This window comes from Capricornis sumatraensis, chromosome 21, assembly GCF_032405125.1.
Source record: "Capricornis sumatraensis isolate serow.1 chromosome 21, serow.2, whole genome shotgun sequence".
Lineage (NCBI taxonomy): Eukaryota > Metazoa > Chordata > Mammalia > Artiodactyla > Bovidae > Capricornis > Capricornis sumatraensis.
This window is the reverse complement of record NC_091089.1, coordinates 37340453-37362047: the sequence shown is the minus strand read 5'-3', so window position 1 is coordinate 37362047 and position 21595 is coordinate 37340453. Positions and strand designations below refer to the sequence as shown.

The 21595-nt window shown below is 40.3% G+C and overlaps 1 protein-coding gene across 2 annotated transcripts in view; it reads right to left on the bottom strand.

Annotated features, from left to right (window-relative positions):
• The window catches only part of ABHD3 (abhydrolase domain containing 3, phospholipase), a 57341-nt gene that overhangs the window by 28698 nt on the left and 7048 nt on the right, over positions 1 to 21595 (bottom strand). The window contains exon 4 of one of the 2 annotated variants that reach the window (XM_068993832.1): positions 7265 to 7310. The exons of the other annotated variant lie outside the window; for it this stretch is intronic. Within the exon in view, the coding sequence (XP_068849933.1) occupies positions 7265 to 7310 (46 nt within the window). The remainder of the gene's footprint in view (positions 1 to 7264; positions 7311 to 21595) is intronic. 2 annotated transcript variants of the gene reach the window in all.

The window sequence follows — 21595 nt, the reverse complement described above, 5'->3', positions numbered from 1 at the left end:
TTGTCACAGAGCAGCAGGCTGAGCGCCCTGTGTTATAGAGCAACTTCCCTCTAGATAGTTCACTGAAAATTGTTTAAATATAGAGAAGTGTACAATCTTTTGCACACCCACCAAGAGTTGATATTAGTGAGTGATATCACCTCATAACATTGATAATACTGAGATATTATAAGATATTACTGAACTGCACCTATCAGTACTAGAAGAAAATTCTAAAGGATTCAACACACTCATATCCACAGCTGACTGATGACCTTCCGGGGTTGTTGTGATAGGTAGCAGAAGAGGCTATCTGGGGAAGCATTTAGGAAAGAGCAAACGTGGGTGGCACACGATGGCTGGGTATGGGAAAGGGGGTGCCTGAAGGTGAGAGTCTGAACTGTGCCCCGGCCAGCCCTGCACTGTATGTTCCTCCTCCCTCAGACTAGCAAGTCCTTTATCCCTTGTGAATTTCCTAAATCCTGCCCTACCCCATTAACTTCCAAGGTGGAAAAGCTCAGCAGGGAACAAGAGCAGATTTCTCTAGATCTGAGTCCTTAATTAACCACCCAAAGCATCGGAGATTGAGGCAAGATCCCCTCTCTTTGAAAACCTTCTTTATCTCAACCTCCAGCTTTTCAGCCTGACTTGACCAAAAGCCAGAGCTGAAATGTTAAGACACTGGACAGTTGGAGTTCCTGCCCTAAGACCATTAATCAGCTTTACAACCTCAGGCCTGTCAGCCCACTTCTCCAGAGGTGTCCTCATTTATTAAATGAGGGTTTTTTCGTGTTTTTTTTTTTTTTGATTAGAGGATCCCTGAAGCAGAGCTACTTAAAGGGCCAGGCCAGGGTGAGATAAGGGGCTGAAGTCAGAATGTAAATCAGTGCGCTGCTTCTCTCGCCCGGAGAGTGTTTCTATGAGAAAAAACTATCAGCTCACCTCGGAGCTGAAGTTGGCTCACATTCTCTCATCCCGTCAGCGATGGTGTCTGATAGTTTGAAAACTGGAAGTTGGCCCAGAGGCCACATTTGGAGTAGCATGGTTTTAAAGCATTTTCTGGGCTTCCCTGGTGGCTCAGACGGTATAGAATCCGCCTGCAACCCGGAAGACCTGGGTTGGATCCCTGGGTTGGGAAGATCTCCTGGAGGAGGGCACGGCAACCCATTCCACTATTCTTGCCTGGAAAATCCCCATGGACAGAGGAGCCTGGCAGGTTGCAGTCCATGAGATTGCAGAGTCAGACATGACTGAACGACTTTCACTCAAAGTATTTAAAAGTATTTTCTGGCTTCTGCTCCACTGTTGACCCTCCCCCAAACTCACTGAACCAGTTCTAACTTGAACTGGAAAGTACTTGAAGGAGGCTTTCCTCTCTTTTTTTTAATATTTATTTATTTTTGTTTATTTCGCCATGTCAGGTCTTAATTGCAGCACGTAGGATCTAGTTCCCTGACCAGAGATGGAACCCAGGCTCCCTGTAATAGGAAAACAGAGTCTTAACCACTGGACCACCAGGGAAGTCCTAAGGCTTTTCTTTTTAAGAACTTCATGAGGCGTGGTTCACTTAGCATACACTTCACTCATTTAAGATGTGCTTTTTTTAAGTATATTTAGAATTGTACAACTATCATCACAATTTTAGAACATTTTCATCACTCCCCAAAGAAACCCTCCACCATTAGCAGTCGCTTCCGCTTCCTTAGCCCAAGGCAGCCACTAATCTACTTTCCATCCTACAGATTTGTCTATTTGGAAAATTTTGTATAAATGAAATCATATAGTATGTGATCTTTTATCTGGCTTCTTTCACTTAGCATAATGTTCTCAAGTCTCTTTCATATTGTGGCATGTATCAGTACTTTATTCATTTTTTAATGCTGAATAGCAATCCATGACCTAGCTGTACCACATTTTATTTATCCATTTGTCTGTTGATGGACATCTGTTTCCTTCCTTCTTTTGGTTATTATGAATGTGTGTGTGTGCTTGGTCGTGTCCGACTCTTTGAGACCCCATGGACTGTAGCCCACCAGGCGCCTCTCTCCATGGGATTCTCCAGGCAAGAATACTGAGTGGGTTGCCATTTCCTCCTCCAAGAGATCTTCCCGACCCAGGGATCAAACCCTCATCTCTTACATCTCCTGCATTGGCAGACGGATCCTTTACTACTAGTGCCACCTGGGAAGCCTGGTTATTATGAATAACGCTGCTATAAACATGTGTGTACAAGTTATTGTATGAATAAATATTTTCATTTCTTGTATATATACCTAGGAGCGGCATTGCTGGATCATACAGCAACTCAATTTTTCAGTTTTTGAGAAACTCCCAGAATATGTTCCAAAGTGGCTGAGAGGGTTTTCTGGTTGGGTTTAGGGACATGGAAAGCTCATAACCCTATAAATAAAAGGAGAGGGGAGTGTAACCTTTAACAAACTCAGGTTTCACTGAGTTCTTGGTAAATCATCATTCCAAAACTAAGCTGGAAACATGACAGTTCCCAAAGTAATCACTAATCTGAGGCAGTTTGTGTATAACTTGGCTTCCTGGATTCCTGACCTTGAAAACCAACCTGCAGAAATTCGAGAAAAGGCACTGTCCACCTTGAGGGTGCCTGCAGGGATATCTGAGGATTAGTCTACTAAGACTGGGACTCTCTGTCTTCCACAGCTCAGAGGCCCAGAGAGGGAAAAGTGCAGGCTTCTCATTTCCCAGCAAGCAAGGCTTCTGGCTTTCTCTTAATCTTGCAAAGACTAATTAGAAATAAGGACAATATGGTGCTGGAAGATTTCTACTTTCTTATTCTGCTTTGCAGGGGCCATAACCACCCCTATAAATTCTAAGTATATCACCAACTTATTTCAGCAAATCTTTTCCTCTTGCTTTTCTTCCACCCCTAAGAGAATGGCTTACCCTAAATTCCATGTCACCTTTGCTAACTCTCTTGGATTAATTTCAGTGAGTCAGCTCCTCTCCCTGTTTGATCTTTGCTGACTCATCTCTTGTTCTTTATTATGACTACCCTAAAGTCTTACTTACTTTGGTCTGGGCTATATCCAGTTCTTTCTGGAACAGGGAAGGTATAAATACTCATAGAGTTCCTCTAGTCTGAAACAGTCATTGTTCATAGCTCTAAGGCAGAAAGAAGAAAGGCTCTCAAGAGCTCTCAGTATCAAAGCCAGCTCTAACAATCAATATTGGCAATTCATTTTTTTTGATCCATTTGGCTACAAATGTATATTAAATTATATTTCATTTTTTGTTGTTGTTCAGTCACTAAGTCGTGTCCCACTCTTTTTGATCCCATGGACTGCAGCAGGCTTCCCTGTCCTTCACTATCTCTCAGAATTTGCTCAAACTCACGTCCACTGAGTCAGTGATGCCATCCAATCATCTCATCCTTTGTTGCCCCCTTCTCCTCTTGCCTTCAATTTGTCCCAGCATCAGGGTATTTTCCAATAAGTCGGCTCTTCTCATCAGGTGGCCAAAGTATTGGAGCTTCAGTTTCAGCATCAGACTTTCCAATTCAGGCTTGATTTCCTTTAGGATTGACTGGTTTGATCTCCTTACTGTCCAAGGGACTCTCAAGAGTCTTCTTTAGCACCACAGTTCGAAAGCATCAATTCTTCAGTGCTCAGCCTTCTTTATGGTCCAACTCTCACATCCATACATGACTACTGGAAAAACCATAGCTTTGACTATATGAACTTCATCAGCAAAGTGATGTATCTGCTTTTTAATACACTGTCTAGGCTTGTTATAGCTTTTCTTCCAAGGAACAAGCATCTTTTAATTTCATGCCTGCAGTCACCATCCGCAGTGATTTTGGAACCAAAGAAAATAAAATCTGTCACTGCTTCCACTTTTTCCCTTTCTATTTGCCATGAAATGATGGGACCAGATGCCATGATCTTAGTCATTATGTTTAAGTCATTTGATATCCTATTCTTTTTAAAGCTAGATCGAATTAGTGTTTAGGATACAGATATTTGCTGGGGGTATCAGTTCATCAGAATTAACCAAGGCACTGTAAAAGACGCCAGAGACCAAGCTTCTCTTATCCTGTTGTTGTTGTCCTGCTTAAAACTCAGTGAGTTATTTACAAGTAAAAAAAAAAAAAAAATTGTCTAATTACTGTCCCTTTGTAAAATCTCCGGAAGTATTCTTGTAGAGACTTTTTAAAAAATCTATGCAAGTTTATGGGGCTTTCCCAGTGGTTCAGAGGTAAAGAATCTGTCTGCAATGCAGGAGACTCAGGTTTGGTCCGTGGGTTGGGCAGATCCCCTGGAGGAAATGGCAACCCACTCCAGCATTCTTGCCAGGAAAATCCCAGGGACAGAGGAACCTGGCAGGCAGAGTCGAACATGACTGAGCATGTAGGTGCAAAATTTATGGCTCAAAGTTACTGGGTTGCTGCCTTCTTTCAAAGTAAATTTCCAATTAAATGTAAATACTCAGGGCAGAAGTCTTCCCAGGCTCCCTCCTCTTCATCTTTTTCTCTCCTCCTTCCTGTCTGTTGTATTCGAAGACTCTATCCTTTGCTAGACCAACGGTTCCTAAGCAATCTCATCTACTCCTGACCTCCTGGTTCCACTGTATACCCATAATCCATGATGCCTTTCTCCAGCCTGTATGTCTCTTCTGACAGCCAGTCCAGTGCATCTGAGCGTTTACGAGAAATTTCCACCCGGATGACATCAAAGCATCCCCAACATCTAAAACTGAACTTGGTATTTCGATAACACCAAAATGTTGTAGACTGTCCTACATTTCCTATTTCGGCAAATATTACCCTTCACCATATTAGCCTTTTACAATTCAGCAAAACTAGACATGCTGACGTTGACTCCCTTCTCTCCACTTCCCACAATACAATGAATACTATTCTTTCTGCCCCAGAAAAACCCCTCATTTCTGTTCTCTCCCCCTACCTCTACATTTACACTCTGGATTGTTGTTGTTTGGTCGCTCAGACCAGGTAGGCTGACTATTTGCTTATGTTCTTGACGTTTGCTGTTTGCTGTCCAACTCTTTTGCAACCCTGTGGACTGTAGCCCAGCAGGCTCCTCTGTCCATGAAATTTCCCAGGCAAGAATACTGGAGTGGGCTGCCATTCCCTTCTCCAGGGGATCTTTCCAACCCAAGGATTGAACCTGCATCTCCTGCACTGGCAGGCAGATTCTTAACCACTGAGCCACCAGGGAAGCCCCTCACTCTCTGAATAGATCTTTAGTAATTGCCAAGCCTTCAAGCCTCCTTCCCCTCCATCACTTTTCTGCTGTGGTTTTCTTTCTAAAACATAACTAAGTTATTTTATATGTCAATTATACATCCATAAAGAAACTTCAGAAAGAGTCAACGGTTCAACAGTAGGTTCCTTGGGGTTCTCCACATGATTCTTCAAAATCTGGCCCTCCCTTTCTGGGAGAATTCCTAGCACTCCTTGAGCAATAAGAAGGAGTACAGCACAAATGTCAAGAACGTAAGCACACAGTCAGCCTACCTGGTCTGAATCCTGGCTCTGAATTTCTTGGTGAGGGCACATTCTTAGCCTGCTTGTGCCTCATTTTCTTCATCTAGAAAATGGGGATCATGTGGCTATGCTCACCTAAATCACAGGGTTGTTTCTATTGCTGAACATCAATAGGAAAAGACATAACTGATATACTCTAAGGACTCAATAAACATTAGAGAAAATGATCACCATCGTTATCCCTCCACGAATAAGGACTTGCTGTCCACGCTCTTTACCATCTCGTTCTTTAGGCTGAGAAAACTTCTCTCTCCTCTCTGCTGGTTCAATACCATAACCTTTAAGATCCAGCTCAAACCCACCTCCAATGTTATGTTCTCCCACCTCCCCCAGGAGTTAGTTACTCCTTCCCTCTAATCTCTGTAGCCTTAATATACCTTTTTTTCTGGTCACAATTAGCACTGTACTATGTGTATTTTTATATATCTCTTGCAACTTATGTACCCTCTGTTGCAACTCAAGTTTCCTAAAAAAGGGCTAGGGCTGTGTGTAATAATGTGTGCACTCCTCACTATGGCCTTGTACAGGTACCTGATTTAATAGGCATACAACACAGCTTTGCTGAACAAACAGATCCTTTGTTCTCATTTTATGGGACCAAATGTCCTTTACTTTTCAGCGCGTTATTTTCTTGAGAGCCTAAGACCATGCCTTTCCCAGCTTTGTGTCCTCTAAGCATCTGGAAGGACACACAGCTGTTCAGAAATGACTTGCTTGGTCCAGAGCCAGTGACGCATTCAAATCTTCCCTTTTAGAGTACCTACAAACTTACCTATGAGATTCCTACAGGGCTGGACCAAATAAGGAAAGCGGAATCTTCACCTTCACAGGGAACTGGAGTAAGACTCTAAACACTTTATAACTTTAGCTTTTGCAATCAGGTTGATCTTGATCCCCCCCAGGATTTATCAAGCAAAGTGCAAGAGCTCTTTTCTCCTCACAAATTCTCATAATGTACCAACACAGTGACATCATCATAAATGTTTATTTAAAGCATGACAATTATTTATAGTCTTAATATCATTCTCTATCAATGACTCAAAAAAAATGGTTCTCTCTATTCTGATAGAATTGCCTTTGACCTGTTGAAGTGGTGAGGGACTAACAGTTGAAAAGCTTCAAGAAAATTTCAGTGAGTGTAATATTTCTCATTCCAACTCACAGGTAAAACACCAGATAGTGATGATCTTCCAAGAGATGCAAGAAATTCTACCCTAGCAAAAGCTTAGGGGTTAGAAAAGGGGGAAAAAAACTGATTTAAAATAATATCTCTTCTATGTAAACTTTGGCAGGCAAATAAGCATATAACATGCAGTCAGTCTGTTTTACAATAATAGTAAATTTCTTATGTAAATCAAGTATTACTCTATTGGTTAATTTTTTTGGCACTAGTCAATTTTTAAAGAAAATGTGTTTTTCATTAAAAATGATGTTGATAAATATTTGTTGATGCTAACCTACAGTAAGTATAAAAAGTTAAGTTACAAAATAAACCCTTATTTTAAAAAACAGAAATATATAACATTTAAAAATTTAAATATAAGATCTGGATGGACACAGGCTAAGAGGATTCCCCTGGTTGTATAATTATGGGTTTTACAAGTTTCCTTTTTCTCCCCTTACCCGTATTTTTCCACAATGAACTTGTATTATTGATATAATAAGTTATCTTAAATCAAAAAGAGTATCTTTTGTTATAAAACTGGATTTCTTTAAAAATTAAGCTGCTGTCATTTTAAATTTACTTACCAAGAGATTCTCCCCAGCTACTCCTCTGTTGTTAAAAACCACATATCTAAAAACCAAGAAGATAATTTTTGTTATTTTTATGCATGATCTTAACAATATAATATTAACATCCTCTTCTTGGGCCTGTATTAGAGCACTAAAAGGTTCTTAGAAATCTATTCCAAAGAAACAAGGACGCTTGATAATGTCATTAAATGCACTAAAATACATTTCTAGTTCTCTAAAGTCAACATATGGATTCAAACCAGAAAACTATATATCAAAGTGGTATTAAATTTTCCTACCAAAAGCAGAATCTTTACAACTTCTTCCTATGTAGATGTGTAGGCCTCTAATAAGTATTATTAAAACAATTCTGAATACAAGTCAAACTTAAATGTTTTTGCTTCAAATTAAAAAATGTCTTCTAACTATGCTATTTGTAGCATGAAAGTGTTAGTCACTCAGTCGTGTCTGACCCTTTGTGACCATATGGACTGTAGCCCGCCAGGCTTCTCTGTCCATGGGATTCTCCAGGCAAGAATACTGGAGTGGGTTGCCAGTTCCTCCTCCAGGGGATCTTCCTGACCCAGGGATTGAACCCACATCTCCTGCACTGAAGGCAGATTCTTTACCATCTGATCCACTAGGGAATGAGCATCTATTCCTATCCTGAGAAATAGCTCTTGTCCCCTCAAAGCTCAGCAAATAGAGAGATTGGAATTTTACCTGCAGTGAAAACATCATGGCAGGTAGAACTGCGACGGACATGGCGCCTGAGCTGGAAGGCTGGGACCCCTCTATGCTACTGCTTGGTGTTTGGCTGACCTAGGGGAGGAAAGAATAGCTCTGTGTCCTACAATCCTGTTTGCCTGTCCTGGGTCAGTGGTCATAAGTGAAGGGCTTCAGAGTAGCACTGGCTGACAGTAACTATACAAAGACCATTAGCTAATTAGCAGCAGTGGTAGTTGCAACACCACGCTACCTTTACACAGTCATTCTGCACTGACAAAACTTTCCATCAACCATAACCCCAGATATGTATTTTTGCCATCCTCACACAAAATCCTGACTTGTATCTGCATAGGTTCTCTTTGGCTTAGTGAATCTATATTCATGTCAATTAAAATTCATTTTCTTTTTGTCTATCTACTTAACTAATCAATCAAGATTATTTAAGGTTCTAATTTAACCCTACATCCCTTTTGTCTATTTAAAGCATTTACTATCTTTGTTTTCATGATGTATTTAACACAGAAGAAACAAATACAAAAAGCCTATAATTAAGAATATTCAGAATAATTGTGTATATACTCTAATTGCCTTCTTTCAAGGTACTCTTGATCACCGTATGGGTTCTATAACCAGTGAATTGAATATTCACTAATAAATATTCATGACTTGGATGGACCGGGTAGGGGGTTAGATTTTACTTCAGGATGTTTTTGCAAAGGAATTCTTTCTCGCATCTGAAAGGTCATATAGACAGCTTTATTATGCCCTACTGAAAGAAGAGCCCCTACTAAAAGGCCCCTACTAACAGAGTTTTGCCAAGAAAACCCACTGGTCATAGCAAATACCCTCCTCCAACAACACAAGAGAAGACTCCCCATACGGACATCACCAGATGGTCAATATCGAAATCAGATTGATTATATTCTTTGCAGTCAAAGATAGAGAAGCTCTATACAGTCAGCAAAAGCAAGACCAAAAGCTGACTGTGGCTCAGATCATGAACTCCTTATTGCCAAATTCAGACCTAAATTGAAGACAGTAGGGAAAACCACTAGACTATTCAGATATGACCTAAATCAAATCCCTTATGATTATACAGAGGAACTGACAAATAGATTCAGGGGATTCTATCTGATAGAGTACCTGAAGAACTATGGACGTAGGTTCGTGACACTGTACAGGAAGCAGTGATTAAGACCATCCCCAAGAAAAAGAAATGCAGAAAGGCAACATGGTTGTCTGAGGAGGCCTTACAAACAGCTATGAAAAGAAGAGAAGCAAAAGGCAGAGGAGAAATGGAAAGATATACCCATTTGAATGCAGACTTCCAAAGAATAGGAAGTAGAGATAAGAAAGCTTTCCTCAGTGAACATTGCAAAGAAATAGTGGAAAACAACAGAATGGGAAAGACTAGAGATCTCTTCAAGAAAATTAGAGATACCAAGGGAACATTTCATGCAAAGATGGGCTCAATAAAGGACAGAAATGGTATGGACCTACCAAGCTACTTATTATAACCAATAGCTCCCTGGCTATGATGACTGAGAAAGATGGGTTATAACAGCTTCTAGTGACCTCCTTGAAGAAGGCAATGGCACCCCACTCCAGCACTCTTGCCTGGAAAATCCCATGGACGGAGGAGCCTGGTTGGCCGCAGTCCATGGGGTCGCTAAGAGTCGGACACGACTGAGCAACCTCACTTTCACTTTTCACTTTCATGCATTGAAGAAGGAAATGGCAACCCACTCCAGTGTTCTTGCCTGGAGAATCCCAGGGATGGGGGAGCGTCATGGGCTGCCGTCTATGGGGTTGCATAGAGTCGGACATGACTGAAGCGACTTGGCAGCAGCAGAGATCTCTTTAAGAAAATTAGAGATACCAAGGGAACATTTCATGCAAAGATAGGTACAATAAAGGACAGAAATGGTATGGACCTAACACAAGCAGAAGTTATTAAAAGAGGTGGCAAGAATACACAGAAGAACTACATAAAAAAGATGTTCATGACCCAGATAATCACGATGGTGTGATCACTCACCTAGAGCCAGACATCCTGGAATATGAAGTTAAGTGGGCCTTAGGAAGCATCACTACAAACAAAGCTAGTGGAGGTGATGGAATTTCAGTTGAGGTATTTCAAATCCTAAAAGACGATGCTGTGAAAGTGCTGCATTCAATATGCCAGCAAATTTAGAAAACTCAGCAGTGGCCAAAGGACTAGAAAAGGTCAGTTTTCATTCCAATTCCTAAGAAAGGCAATCCCGAAGAATGCTCAAACTATCACACAACTGCACTCATCTCACACGCTAGCAAAGTAATGCTCAAAATTCTCCAAGCCAGGCTTCAACAACGTGTGAACCGTGAACTTCTAGATGTTCAAGCTGGTTTTAGAAAAGGCAGAGGAACCAGAAATCAAATTGCCAACATCCACTGGATCATCAAAAAAGCAAGACAGTTTCAGAAAAACATCTATTTCTGCTTTATCGACTCTACCAAAGCCTTTGACTGTGTGGATCACAACAAACTGTGGAAAATTCTGAAAGAGATGGGAATATCAGACCACCTGACCTGCCTCTTGAGAAATCTGTATGCAGGTCAGGAAGCAACACTGGTTCCAAATCGGAAAAGGAGTATGTCAAGGCTGTATATTGTCACCCTGCTTATTTAACTTATATGCAGAGTACATCATGAGAAATGCCAGACTGGATGAAGCACAAGCTGGAATCAAGATTGCTGGGAGAAATATCAATAACCTCAGATTTGCCTCTTGATGAAAGTGAAAGAGGAGAGTGAAAAAGTTGGCTTAAAACTCAACATTCAGAAAACGAAGATCATGGCATCTGGTCCCATCACTTCATGGCAAGTAGATGGGGAAATAATGGAAACAGTGTCAGACTTTATTTTGGGGGGCTCCAAAATCACTGTAGATGGTGACTGCAGCCATGAAATTAAAAGATGCTTACTCCTTGGAAGAAAAGTTATGATCAACCTAGACAGCATATTGAAAAGCAGAGACATTACTTTGCCGACTAAGGTCCGTCTAGTCAAGGCGATGGTTTTTTCCAGTAGTCATGTATGGATGTGAGAGTTGGACTGTGAAGAAGGCTGAGCGCTGAAGAACTGATGCTTTTGAACTGTGGTGTTGGAGAAGACTCTTGAGAGTCCCTTGGACAGCAAGGAGATCCAACTAGTCCATTCTAAAGGAAATTAGTCCTGAATATTCATTGGAAGGGCTGATGCTGAAGCTGCAACTCCAATTCTTTGGCCATATGATGCGAAGAACTGACTCATTTGAAAATACTCTGATCCTGGGAAAGATCAAAGGTGGGAGGAGAAGGGCACGACAGAGGATGAGAAGGTTGGATGGCATCACTGACTCAATGGACATGAGTTTGAGTCAACTCCAGGAGTTGGTGATGGAAGGGAAGCCTGGCGTGCTGCAGTCCATGGGGTCTCAAAGAGTCAGACATGACTGAGCGACTGAACTGAACTTAAAGAAGACAAATTATTTAAAATCTCAGAACTCTGATTTGAGACAAGGCTAGAAATATTAAATTTTACTGATTAATCAGAGAAAGATTTTTAATATACTACAAAAACATGCAGGAAAGTTAAAGTGCTACACGGTCAGTTAATCTTTGCTAAAAAAGAATGGCAAGACAGCCACCTGTATTTATTGCATAAGCACCTAAATAACACAGGAATTGGAGCTAAATTTAATTATGACCTTGAAGCTTTCTGTCATTGAGAAAAGAACCACTTTCAGCATGCAAACACCACTTCAGGATAAAAAATGGCTTCCGGGGTAAGATATCCCCTGAGAGAAGGGGACAGAGCTAGTGAGGAGAAAGAAAGCGATGGTCTGCACACTCAGGAAAGAGCAGCCTACGCACCTGGGATTTTCTTCCAAACTGCAGACAGAGATGTCTGCACTTTCTTTTAGGCCACTCTGAACAGTGGCTCATAGCTCCAATACCTCTCGCTAGAGGAGAAAGTGTACTGACCCCTCCACAGGCCTTTGTTCTTGACCCTGTTCAATCATCTGTATGTACTTCTATGGATTAAGCTATGCGTTCACCACAGTGTCTACCTCTAGCCTTGGGAATGAGGCAGAGAGATACAGGAGGATAAGACAGAGCAGCTTTGGAGGCAGGAAGCCTGAAGGCTTCCACATGGCTCCCTTCTCCCATCCAATTGGTGACAATCAGTTAGCTGCTCTCATTTAACCCCTTTTCTGCCTTCATCATCGTCAGGGGACACTTTAGCAAAACGAAAAGAACTGGTTGAAATACAACTACTCTTCCTAAGACATTTGATAGGCCCCTGTTAACTTTATAACTGCTCTATCCAAATTATTTTCACAATTTCTCCCAAACTATTTATTTTTTTTTTTTAAGTTTTATTTATTTGACTTCACCAGGTCTTAGTTGCAACATGCAAGATCCATTCAAACTCTTAGATGTGGCATCTGGGATCAAGTTCCCTGACCAGGGTTCAAACGCGAGCCCCCTGCAATGGGAGTATGGAGTCTTAGCCACTGGATCACCAGAGAAGTTCCCTCCAAGTAATTTTAAAGGGTATGTATATGAGGGAAATTTTTCTGTAAAACTTATTTTTCCTATGCATTTTAACTATTTAAATTTTCTTCTTAAAACAGGTAAAATACAAATAAAGAGGAGACACTAAATAAATAAAATCTGGAATTGAGGATTTTCTATGACAACAGACCACATTAACTAGGAAAGCTCTTAAAGAAGGTTAAGTAAGAGGCAGAGAGCTACCCACAAGGCAGGATTTCTCAACGTTGGGCACTATGGGCATTTTGGATCAAGTACTTCTTTGTAGAAGGGCTATTGAGAACCACTTGGTTGAGAACCACTGTTACAAAGAAATGGGTCAGATAGCCTTGAATCTGCTCAAGCCCAGTGATCCACAAGAACAAAGGAATTTTTATCATACAACTTTATTTTTCAGTTCTAAGATTCCACGAGTCTTTGAGTCTATGAATGAAAAGAATAATCAGCAAAGGCTGGAGTGAGAAGAATATTAAGGGATCACTATTTTGATTTCAGATAATAACAACAGATAATATTTATCAGTGTTTACTATGTGCTAGATCATCTTCTAGGCATTTTATATGAATATTAATATAGAATGACTCATTCATTCAAAAATTTATTCAACAGACTAGTTACTGAATTAAAGATTCAGTTAGTGCTTGTAGGAGAAAAACAAAATAAAAATATAAGGTTTCTGGCCTCAGGAAGAAAAAGTGAAAGTATTAGCTGTTCAGTCGTGTCAAACTCTTTGTGACCCCAAGGACTGTAGCCCTCCAGGCTCCTCTGTCCATGGTATTCTCCAGGCAAGAATACTGGAGTGGGTTACCATTCCCTTCTCTAGGGGATCTTCCCGACCTAGGGATCGGGAAGACCAAGTCTCCCGCATCACAGGCAGATTCTTAACCATCTGAGCCGCTATGTAAGAATGTATAAAAGTTTCTAAGGGATGAGAAAATAGATCATGTTAGTTGAAACATGATACTAGGCTAATGATAGAAACTAAAGAAAATTTAAAAAAAATAAGTTAGGATCAAAATAGGCTTAGGGTGCAGGTTGCCAGGCTAAGGAAAAATGACAAGGAAGTTCTGCTTCCAGAAATGTCATGGTAGATCCTGCAAGGCCAGCCCTTCCATAGAATAATAACTAAATGCTTGCTAAATTATAAACGCAATGGAGAACACCCAAAGCAGGCAGAAACTAAATGGGACTTGACACTTGGAAGAAAAAAAAATGGCATTGGGTAAGTCTCGTTCACAGCTTTTTGCCTGAGGAGAGGCACCAGCTGGTATTATCCAGTAATAGATAAAGGTCAAATAAAAATGTTCAGTCTCATGGGCTTGAAAATCAGGAAACAGAATCTGCTGCAACTATAAGAGAAAATGAGGGAGGAAACCTCAGAAAAGAGAGAGATACAGAGGCAGAGGCCTAAATTCTCAATAAAAACACGGGGTGCACAGCTCTGACTGAGTTTTCTGTGACATGGGCCCCAAGCAGTCCAGGTAAGGATGAAAACCTGGACAGAGACCTCAGCTGCTATCTGCTGCAGATGGGGCAGAGTTTGAAGTTTGAATTTACCCAAATTATCTGCCTGAAGAACAAAAATCAGTCATTAGAAAATGTATAGAAACTCTTTAGAAATACTTAACAGAATCCAGAGTCTGTACAATGGGAACAAAATCCACAATTACTATACTGTGAAGAAACGGAAAAATGTGGCCCAACTCAAGAGATAAGATAATCAATGTAACTGAAGCCGAGACAGCCCAAGGTGTTAGAATCAATAGGTGTGGATTTCAAGCTGTTTTTATAACTATCCTCAAGGACATAGATGAAAATTAGCTTGTAATGAATTTTCTTTTAAAGGAAATATCAGAAGAACAATAAAACCTATCAAAAATGGAAAGCCTAGGTTAAAAAAATACAATACTGAAATAAAAAATACTCACTGGATTTGCAAATTGCACTTCCAATCTCAAGATGAGAGAGGGAAAAAAAAAAGATTGGAAAAAAATGAATAAAATTTCATTGATTTGGGGGACATTATCAAAAGATAAAACATGCCTGTAATTTTGGAGCCAGAAGGAGAGGAAAGAATAGGACAGAAAATTTAAAGAAATAATGGCCAAAGTTTTTACAAATTTGATTTTAAAAGACACAATTCATAGACTCAAAAAGAGAGAGAAAGGTGACAGGGGAAGGAGGGAATCAAAAATCACAAAACAGTAAAATATTAAACAGTAAAACAGTAAACTCGATATCTAGCATATCAATAAAGACATTAAATGTGATTGGACTTAAAAGCTTTAATTAAAAGGTAGATGTTGTCAGACTGGATAAAAACCTTCAAGACCCACCTATATGCTATCTACAAGCAATGCACTTGAAAATAAACACAGATACTTTGAAAGTTAAAGTATAAAAAAAGATATTCACATAAATGATAAGCCTAAGTAGGACAGAGTGGATACAGTAATATCAGATGGATGTTATAATCAGAGACAAAGAAAGACATATCATAATGATGTAAGAGTTCATTCACAGGAAGATTAACGATCATAAATGTACACGTGACTGATAACAGAGGTTCCAAATACATGACATAAAAATTGATGGAATTAAATGGAGAAATAGAAAATCCATAATCATAGTTGATTTTAACATCCTCACATCAGCAAGACAAAAAAATTAGTAAAGATATATAAAGTATATGAATAACATTAACAACTATCTTAGCCTTATTCACATTTGTATAACCTAATCAACTATCTTAACCCAATTTACATTTGTATAACACTACATCCAATAGCGTAATACATTCTCATTAAAAAATGATAATACCTGAATATTTCCAACATCACTAAGATCAGAAAGACATCACGACAGATAAATATAATTCATATACTTTCGTCTAGAATATGAAGCATCAGAAATCAAACACATAATTAACAAGAATATATTAATGACCACATTAATGCCCAGCTCCTGATTATCACATGGTAATGGAGAAGAGTGAAAGTTAATTCATAAATCATGAGCCTCATTCTCTCATTCTCTTGTTTCAACTCTTTCCCTATAAAATCTATTCTCTGAGTAGGAAACATGACTTATTTGCCTGTCGTGTCTTTAGTTTCCTGATAAAATTGAGTCCTGTGATATTACAGGTCTACATTATCTAGTCTATAAGCAAAAGTCATGGGACTTGAGGAGCTAATTGTTCCCAAGTTGGGAGCCTGAGATATCCAAGGATGTGAAAATGTAGTAAAGGAGAGTTTTCAAAAATGACCAAGATTTCAAAGAGCCTGACAGAAGTCAGTTGCTGATGGACTGGGAAGCCTGGCAAGCTGCAGTCCATGGGGTCGCAAAGAATCAGACACACTGAGTGACTGAACTGAACTGAACAGAAGTCATGTATCTTTCTGCAGCAAGGCTGCACAGTGGAAACTTAACCCTGTCACACTGTTTAATTCTGGTTCAATTACTAATACCATAGTTCTGTTTTTGGTTGGTAAAATGGGGTTAGTAATATATATCTTGGAGTTGAGTTCATATTAAATAAAATAACTTGTGTATAGCACCTATTAAAAAGCAGAGACATTACTTTGCCAACAAGGGTCCATCTACTCAAGGTTATGGTTTTTCCAGTAGTCATGCATGGATGTGAGAGTTGGACTGTGAAGAAAGCTGAGCGCCAAAGAATTGATGCTTTTGAACTGTGATGTTGGAGAAGAGTCTTGAGAGTCCCTTGGACTGCAAGGAGATCCAACCAGTCCATCCTAAAGGAGATCAGCCTTGGGTGTTCTTTGGAAGGAATGATGCTAAAGCTGAAACTCCAGTACTTTGGCCACTTCATACGAAGAGTTGACTCATTGGAAAACACTGATGCTGGGAGGGATTGGGGGCAGGAGAAGGGGACAACCGAGGATGAGATGGCTGGATGGCATCACTGACTTGATGGACATGAGTTTGAGTGAACTCCGGGAGTTGGTGATGGACAGGCAGGCTTGGTGTGCTGTGATTCATGAGGTCGCAAAGAGTCGGACATGACTGAGCGACTGAAATGAATGAATGAGTGAGCACCTAGTATGTGGCAGGCACTCAACAAAGCTAAATTTAATTATGGTAAACAAAAATAGCAATTCTAATTATTTCTTGCTGATCACAAGCTCTAAGTGCCCTCGTGAATTTAAAACAAAAAGAGACCAACAAGTTAACATTTAACTAAATGCAATGTATTAGGCTAAATATTTCAAAACCAGTGCCACAAGGGGAAAACGTCAGTTATCTTTGATGTGAGGAAGCTGAAAACCTTATTATACCATCAGTGTCAAGAGTTCTCTTTCAACAATCTCTGAAAATGTCTTATTGGAATCTTTTTTCCCCATTAGTGCTCCCATTTTCCCTAACATTTACTCAGTTGTTTTCTGACATTCTCATATTTTATCTTACTAATTAGAATTCTAGCTGGGTCTCTTTGGTATTTCTGTTAACTTAAGACCCAGTTGAACTAACCTACAGAAAATCCTATTTAAGAGCAAAAGAGTTCTACATCAATAATAATAATAATATTTTAATAAAAAATAAAATAAATAATAATAATGAACTAACAGGAATTACTCTACGTCACAGCTCACTGCTGGCAACTTTATCTCCCCAAACTGAGTCAGACATGTATGTGTTCTACAACGTAGATTCCAATGGCTGCTCCACCTTAGCCAGGTCTCACCTTCCTTCTCCCTGTTCTGCCCACTGCCTGGCCCTGCTATCTCTGGGCCCTCCTAGGATGGTTTCTCAGCTGATAACAGGGCCAAGGCAGTAAGTACCTCATTTCCATCTGAACAGACTAAAAGAATGATGCTCCTTGGCCAGACTAAAAGAATGTGAGGCATGTGGGATCTTAATTCCCTGACCAGTGATGGAACCCACCCCAATGCCCTTTGCATTGGAAGCTCAGAGTCTTAACCACTTGATCACCAGGGAAGTCCAAGGGTCTTTTCTAAACCAGACCATGGCCTGATTCACTTCTTTAACTTTCCTAGCTTAGTGCTTTAACAAATGTTCATCATGGGCCAAGGTTCTTCATATACATTACATGCAATCCTTATAACCCTATGAAGTATAGGTGTCTTTACAGGTGAGAAAATTGAGGCACAGAGTAACTAAATAATTCGTCCATGGAAACACAGGTAGTATGTGACAAGGCTGGAATCTGAATGCAGGCAGATTTGACTTGGTGATCCAGTTAAACAGCTCACTATGCTGCCCCATGCTATCTAAGCTAGTAACATTAAAGTCTCTTTTTCCAAAAAGATGGATGCTCTGAACACAGAGTACCCTTTGAGTGCATGTCAGCTCTGATAAAAAGAGCTTTGTCCCTGAAAGTTTGTTAATTAAGGTATCATTTTATAGTGGAACATCTAACAGCGAGTTCCCTAGAGAACAGGATCACTTGTTGGCATCCACCATATCCCTTCCCAGAAATGCCATTAAATAAGCTAAGTACCTCATTCAGTGCTTTCTAACATTTAGCATTATCTCGCCTAGCCAGTCTCATGAATAATCAAGTTAACTGACTCATTCTCAAAACTTCAAAAATGAAATTATTTTAACAACAAATCATAAACATACTTTCAGATAAAAAACATTCTGATGTTAATTTAAAATGATGTCTTATCTAAGATACTGCTTTTAGACTGTTGTTCAGTCACTAAGCTGTGTCCAACTCTTACGACCCCATGGACTGCAGCATGCCAGGCTTCCCTGTCCTTCACCATCTCCTTGAATTTGCTCAAAACTCAAAAGCTCAAAACCATGAATTTGTGCAAACTCAGGTTCACTGAGTTGGTGATGCCATCCAATCATCTCATCCTCTGTCACTCTCTTCTCCTGCCTGAAATCCTTCCCAGTATCAGGGTATTTTCCAATGAGTTGGCTCTCTGCAGCAGGTGGCCAAAGTACCGGAGCTTCAGCTTCAGCATCAGTTCTTCCAATGAATAATCAGGGTTGATTCCCTTTAGGATTGACTGGTTAGATTTCCTTGCAGTCCAAGGGACTCTCAAGAGTCTTCGCCAGCACCACAGTTCGAAAGCATCAATTCTTTGGCATTCAGCCTTCTTTATGGTCCAATTCTCACATTCGTACATGACTACTGGAAAAACCAGAGCTTAGCTCATCCTTTCGTTTTTGTGCCTGATTTTCGATAGTTCATTCTCCTCTTCCTTCCTCCCTCAGGAAAAGTTTCCGGACAGCCCTCCACTGTGCTCTTAATGCTTCAGGGAAAGCTAACCATCTAGCCTCCACTGGAGCTACTTCCTCTACATAGAAAAATGCGCAAGCCCAAACTCCAAACTGGAAAGTGAAGGAACATTTACAATTAGTCAAATTTTAACCTCTTGAAAATCACCTCCCACTTTAACGGAAAGGAGAATAAAGGAGTAGCTCTTAGGCTAAAATAATCTACAGTAGCAAAGAGAGAAAATTAAAAAGACAGAGAAAATACAAAAAGTGATAAAAGGAGACAACATAGATATTAGGTTGATGTATCTGTATTAGCAACTGTGTGGCGTTATCAAGAAATTTTGAGTTCTCTGCATGTGATGTGTATTTATTCTTCCTGAAACATTTATAGCTCTTAGAGTTACAATAATGGTAAGTTTTAAACTAGGAAGCATAAATATATCGAATTTTCTTCTTTCCAATAGGTAAAAGAGTTATTGATGCTCAAAGGTTGACACTGGAATTGTTTGTATTTCTGCATTACTTTCATGTTGAAAAGACATTTGCTGAAGCATTTTGATACACTTGACCTTTACTTCTTTGTCAACTTCATACATCTATTAATCATCCTAAAATTTAAAAAATAAGTCATCACCCACTTTAAATATCTAAGAAAGATAAATGATGGACACTGACATCCTTGCTCTCAATAGTGGGCTCTGCCATGAAGGACAGGAGATATCAGTCCTGTCAAACCACAGAAGAAAATCAGTGCTTTCTGTATTGTTTTAATGTTCTTTTTTGATTTTTTAAAAGATTTCTTTCTTTTTGGCTGTGCTGGGTCTTCATTGCTGTGGGGGTGGGCTTTTCTCAAGTTGCAGTGAGCTGGTGTGTTAGGTGTTCAGTTGTGTCCAACTCTTTGCAGCTCCATGGACTATGGTCCGCCCGTCTCCTCTGTCCATGGAATTCTCCAGGCAAGAATATTGGAGTGGGTAGCCATTACCTTCTCCAGGGGACCTTCCAGATCCAGGCTTTTGAGCTCAGGTCACCTGCATTTCAGTCAGATTCTTTACCACCACAGAAGCAGTGAGCTGGGGCTACTCTCTGTTTGCACTGTGAGGGCTTTGCCTTGCTCTGGTTTCTCTTGTTGCTGAACACAGGCTCTAGGGCACACTGGTTTCAGTAGCTGCAGTGCAACGGCTTAGCTGTTCCACAGCATGTGGGACCTTCCTGGGTCAGGGATCAAACCTGGGTCTCCTGCATTGGCAGGAGGATTCTTCACAACTAAGATACCAGGGAAGCCCCTGTGAGTATTTTTTTAAGCGTGGCAAGAAGGAAATTTTTTGAAACATACGCCTGCAATCTTGACTAATTCCTCAATTGATCCTTTTGTCCTCTTCTGCTGTTTCCCTCATTTCTCTGTCAAAATTTAACTGTGTGACCCAGGAATTCCCTGGCAGTGCAGGGGTTAGGACTCCACACTTCCACTGTAGGGGACCCAGGTTAAATCCCTTGGTCAGGGAACTAGGCTCCTGTAAGCCGTTTGGCCAAACAAACAAACAAATGTGTGACTCACTCTTGCTCTTGTCTCCTGAGGCCTTTTTTGCCCAGCAGCTGGGCTTCCTTCCTCCTGCCCTGCTGCTGCTGCTAGGTCGCTTCAGTCGTGTCTGACTCTGTGAGACCCCATAGATGGCAGCCTACCAGGCTCCTCTGTCCCTGCTACATCTTCTCAAATTGTGCTTTATCCACCCTCATTCTCCTGGCCCTTTCAGTTGCATCCAACCATGCTGACCTATTTCTTCCCTCTATAAAATGTCTCGCTTGCTTCCTGGTAGTACAGAATCCTGGCACTTTCAACGCTCTGATCAGTCAGTGCTGGAGACTGTCAGGGATCTCTCAATATCCACCCTCCCCTTCTTCCTCAGTAACAGAGTCCCCCAGTTTCCTCTGGGTACATAGCTGCTCCAAATAAAAATTTTACTCTCAAACATCCTTTCCAGCTAAGAAAGAGCAGACCCATGTGAGGAAAGCAAAACTGACAAGCACATTTGTTGCAAAGCATCCTTAATAAAAGATGGTGCTTTCTCTAGTCTCCCTTTTTTCTTCTTCTTGGGGGTTGGAATGCAGATGTGACAGCTGGAGCTGAAGCAGCCATAAGTTATGAAGCAACATGAGAAAAGAAACTTACTTTTTTCCAAAAAGTATTTATTTATTTATTTATTTAAAGTATTTATTTATTCGACTGAGCCAGGTCTCGGGTGCAGCATGTGGGATCTAGTTCCCTGGCCAGAGATTGAACCTGGGCCCCCTCCTTGGGAGTGAAGAGTCTTAGCCACTGGCCCACCAGGGAAGTCCCAAAACTTGCTCTTCTGATGCTACAGAATCTCAGTCCACCTTCTTAGATTTTCACATGAGAGAGAAATAAACCTGTATCTTGTTTAAGTCACTGTCATTTTGAGTTTTCTGTCACTTGAAGCCAATCCTGGTCCTCTCTAATGAATTCCTTTCTTATTACTGAATATTCTCTGTCAGTTCCACTAGACTGTGTTTATGCTCTTTGGGAACAGAGGTTCTGATACTGTACTTGATTGTGCCAAAATACTTAATAACTGACCTAGATGTCAATGAACTTATTATTACACAATTCTAGACAGGTCACTCTTTTTAAATATTAGTTGGGGGTGGCATAAAATAGATGAATGGTCTCAATAGAAGATGATTAAGATGCTCTTAGAGTTACCATTTTTCTCTCTGACCTTACTTGAAGTAGTATACAGTATAGTGTTTGTTTCAATCATGTCTGACTCTTTGAGACCCCATGGACTATAACCCACCAGGCTCCTCT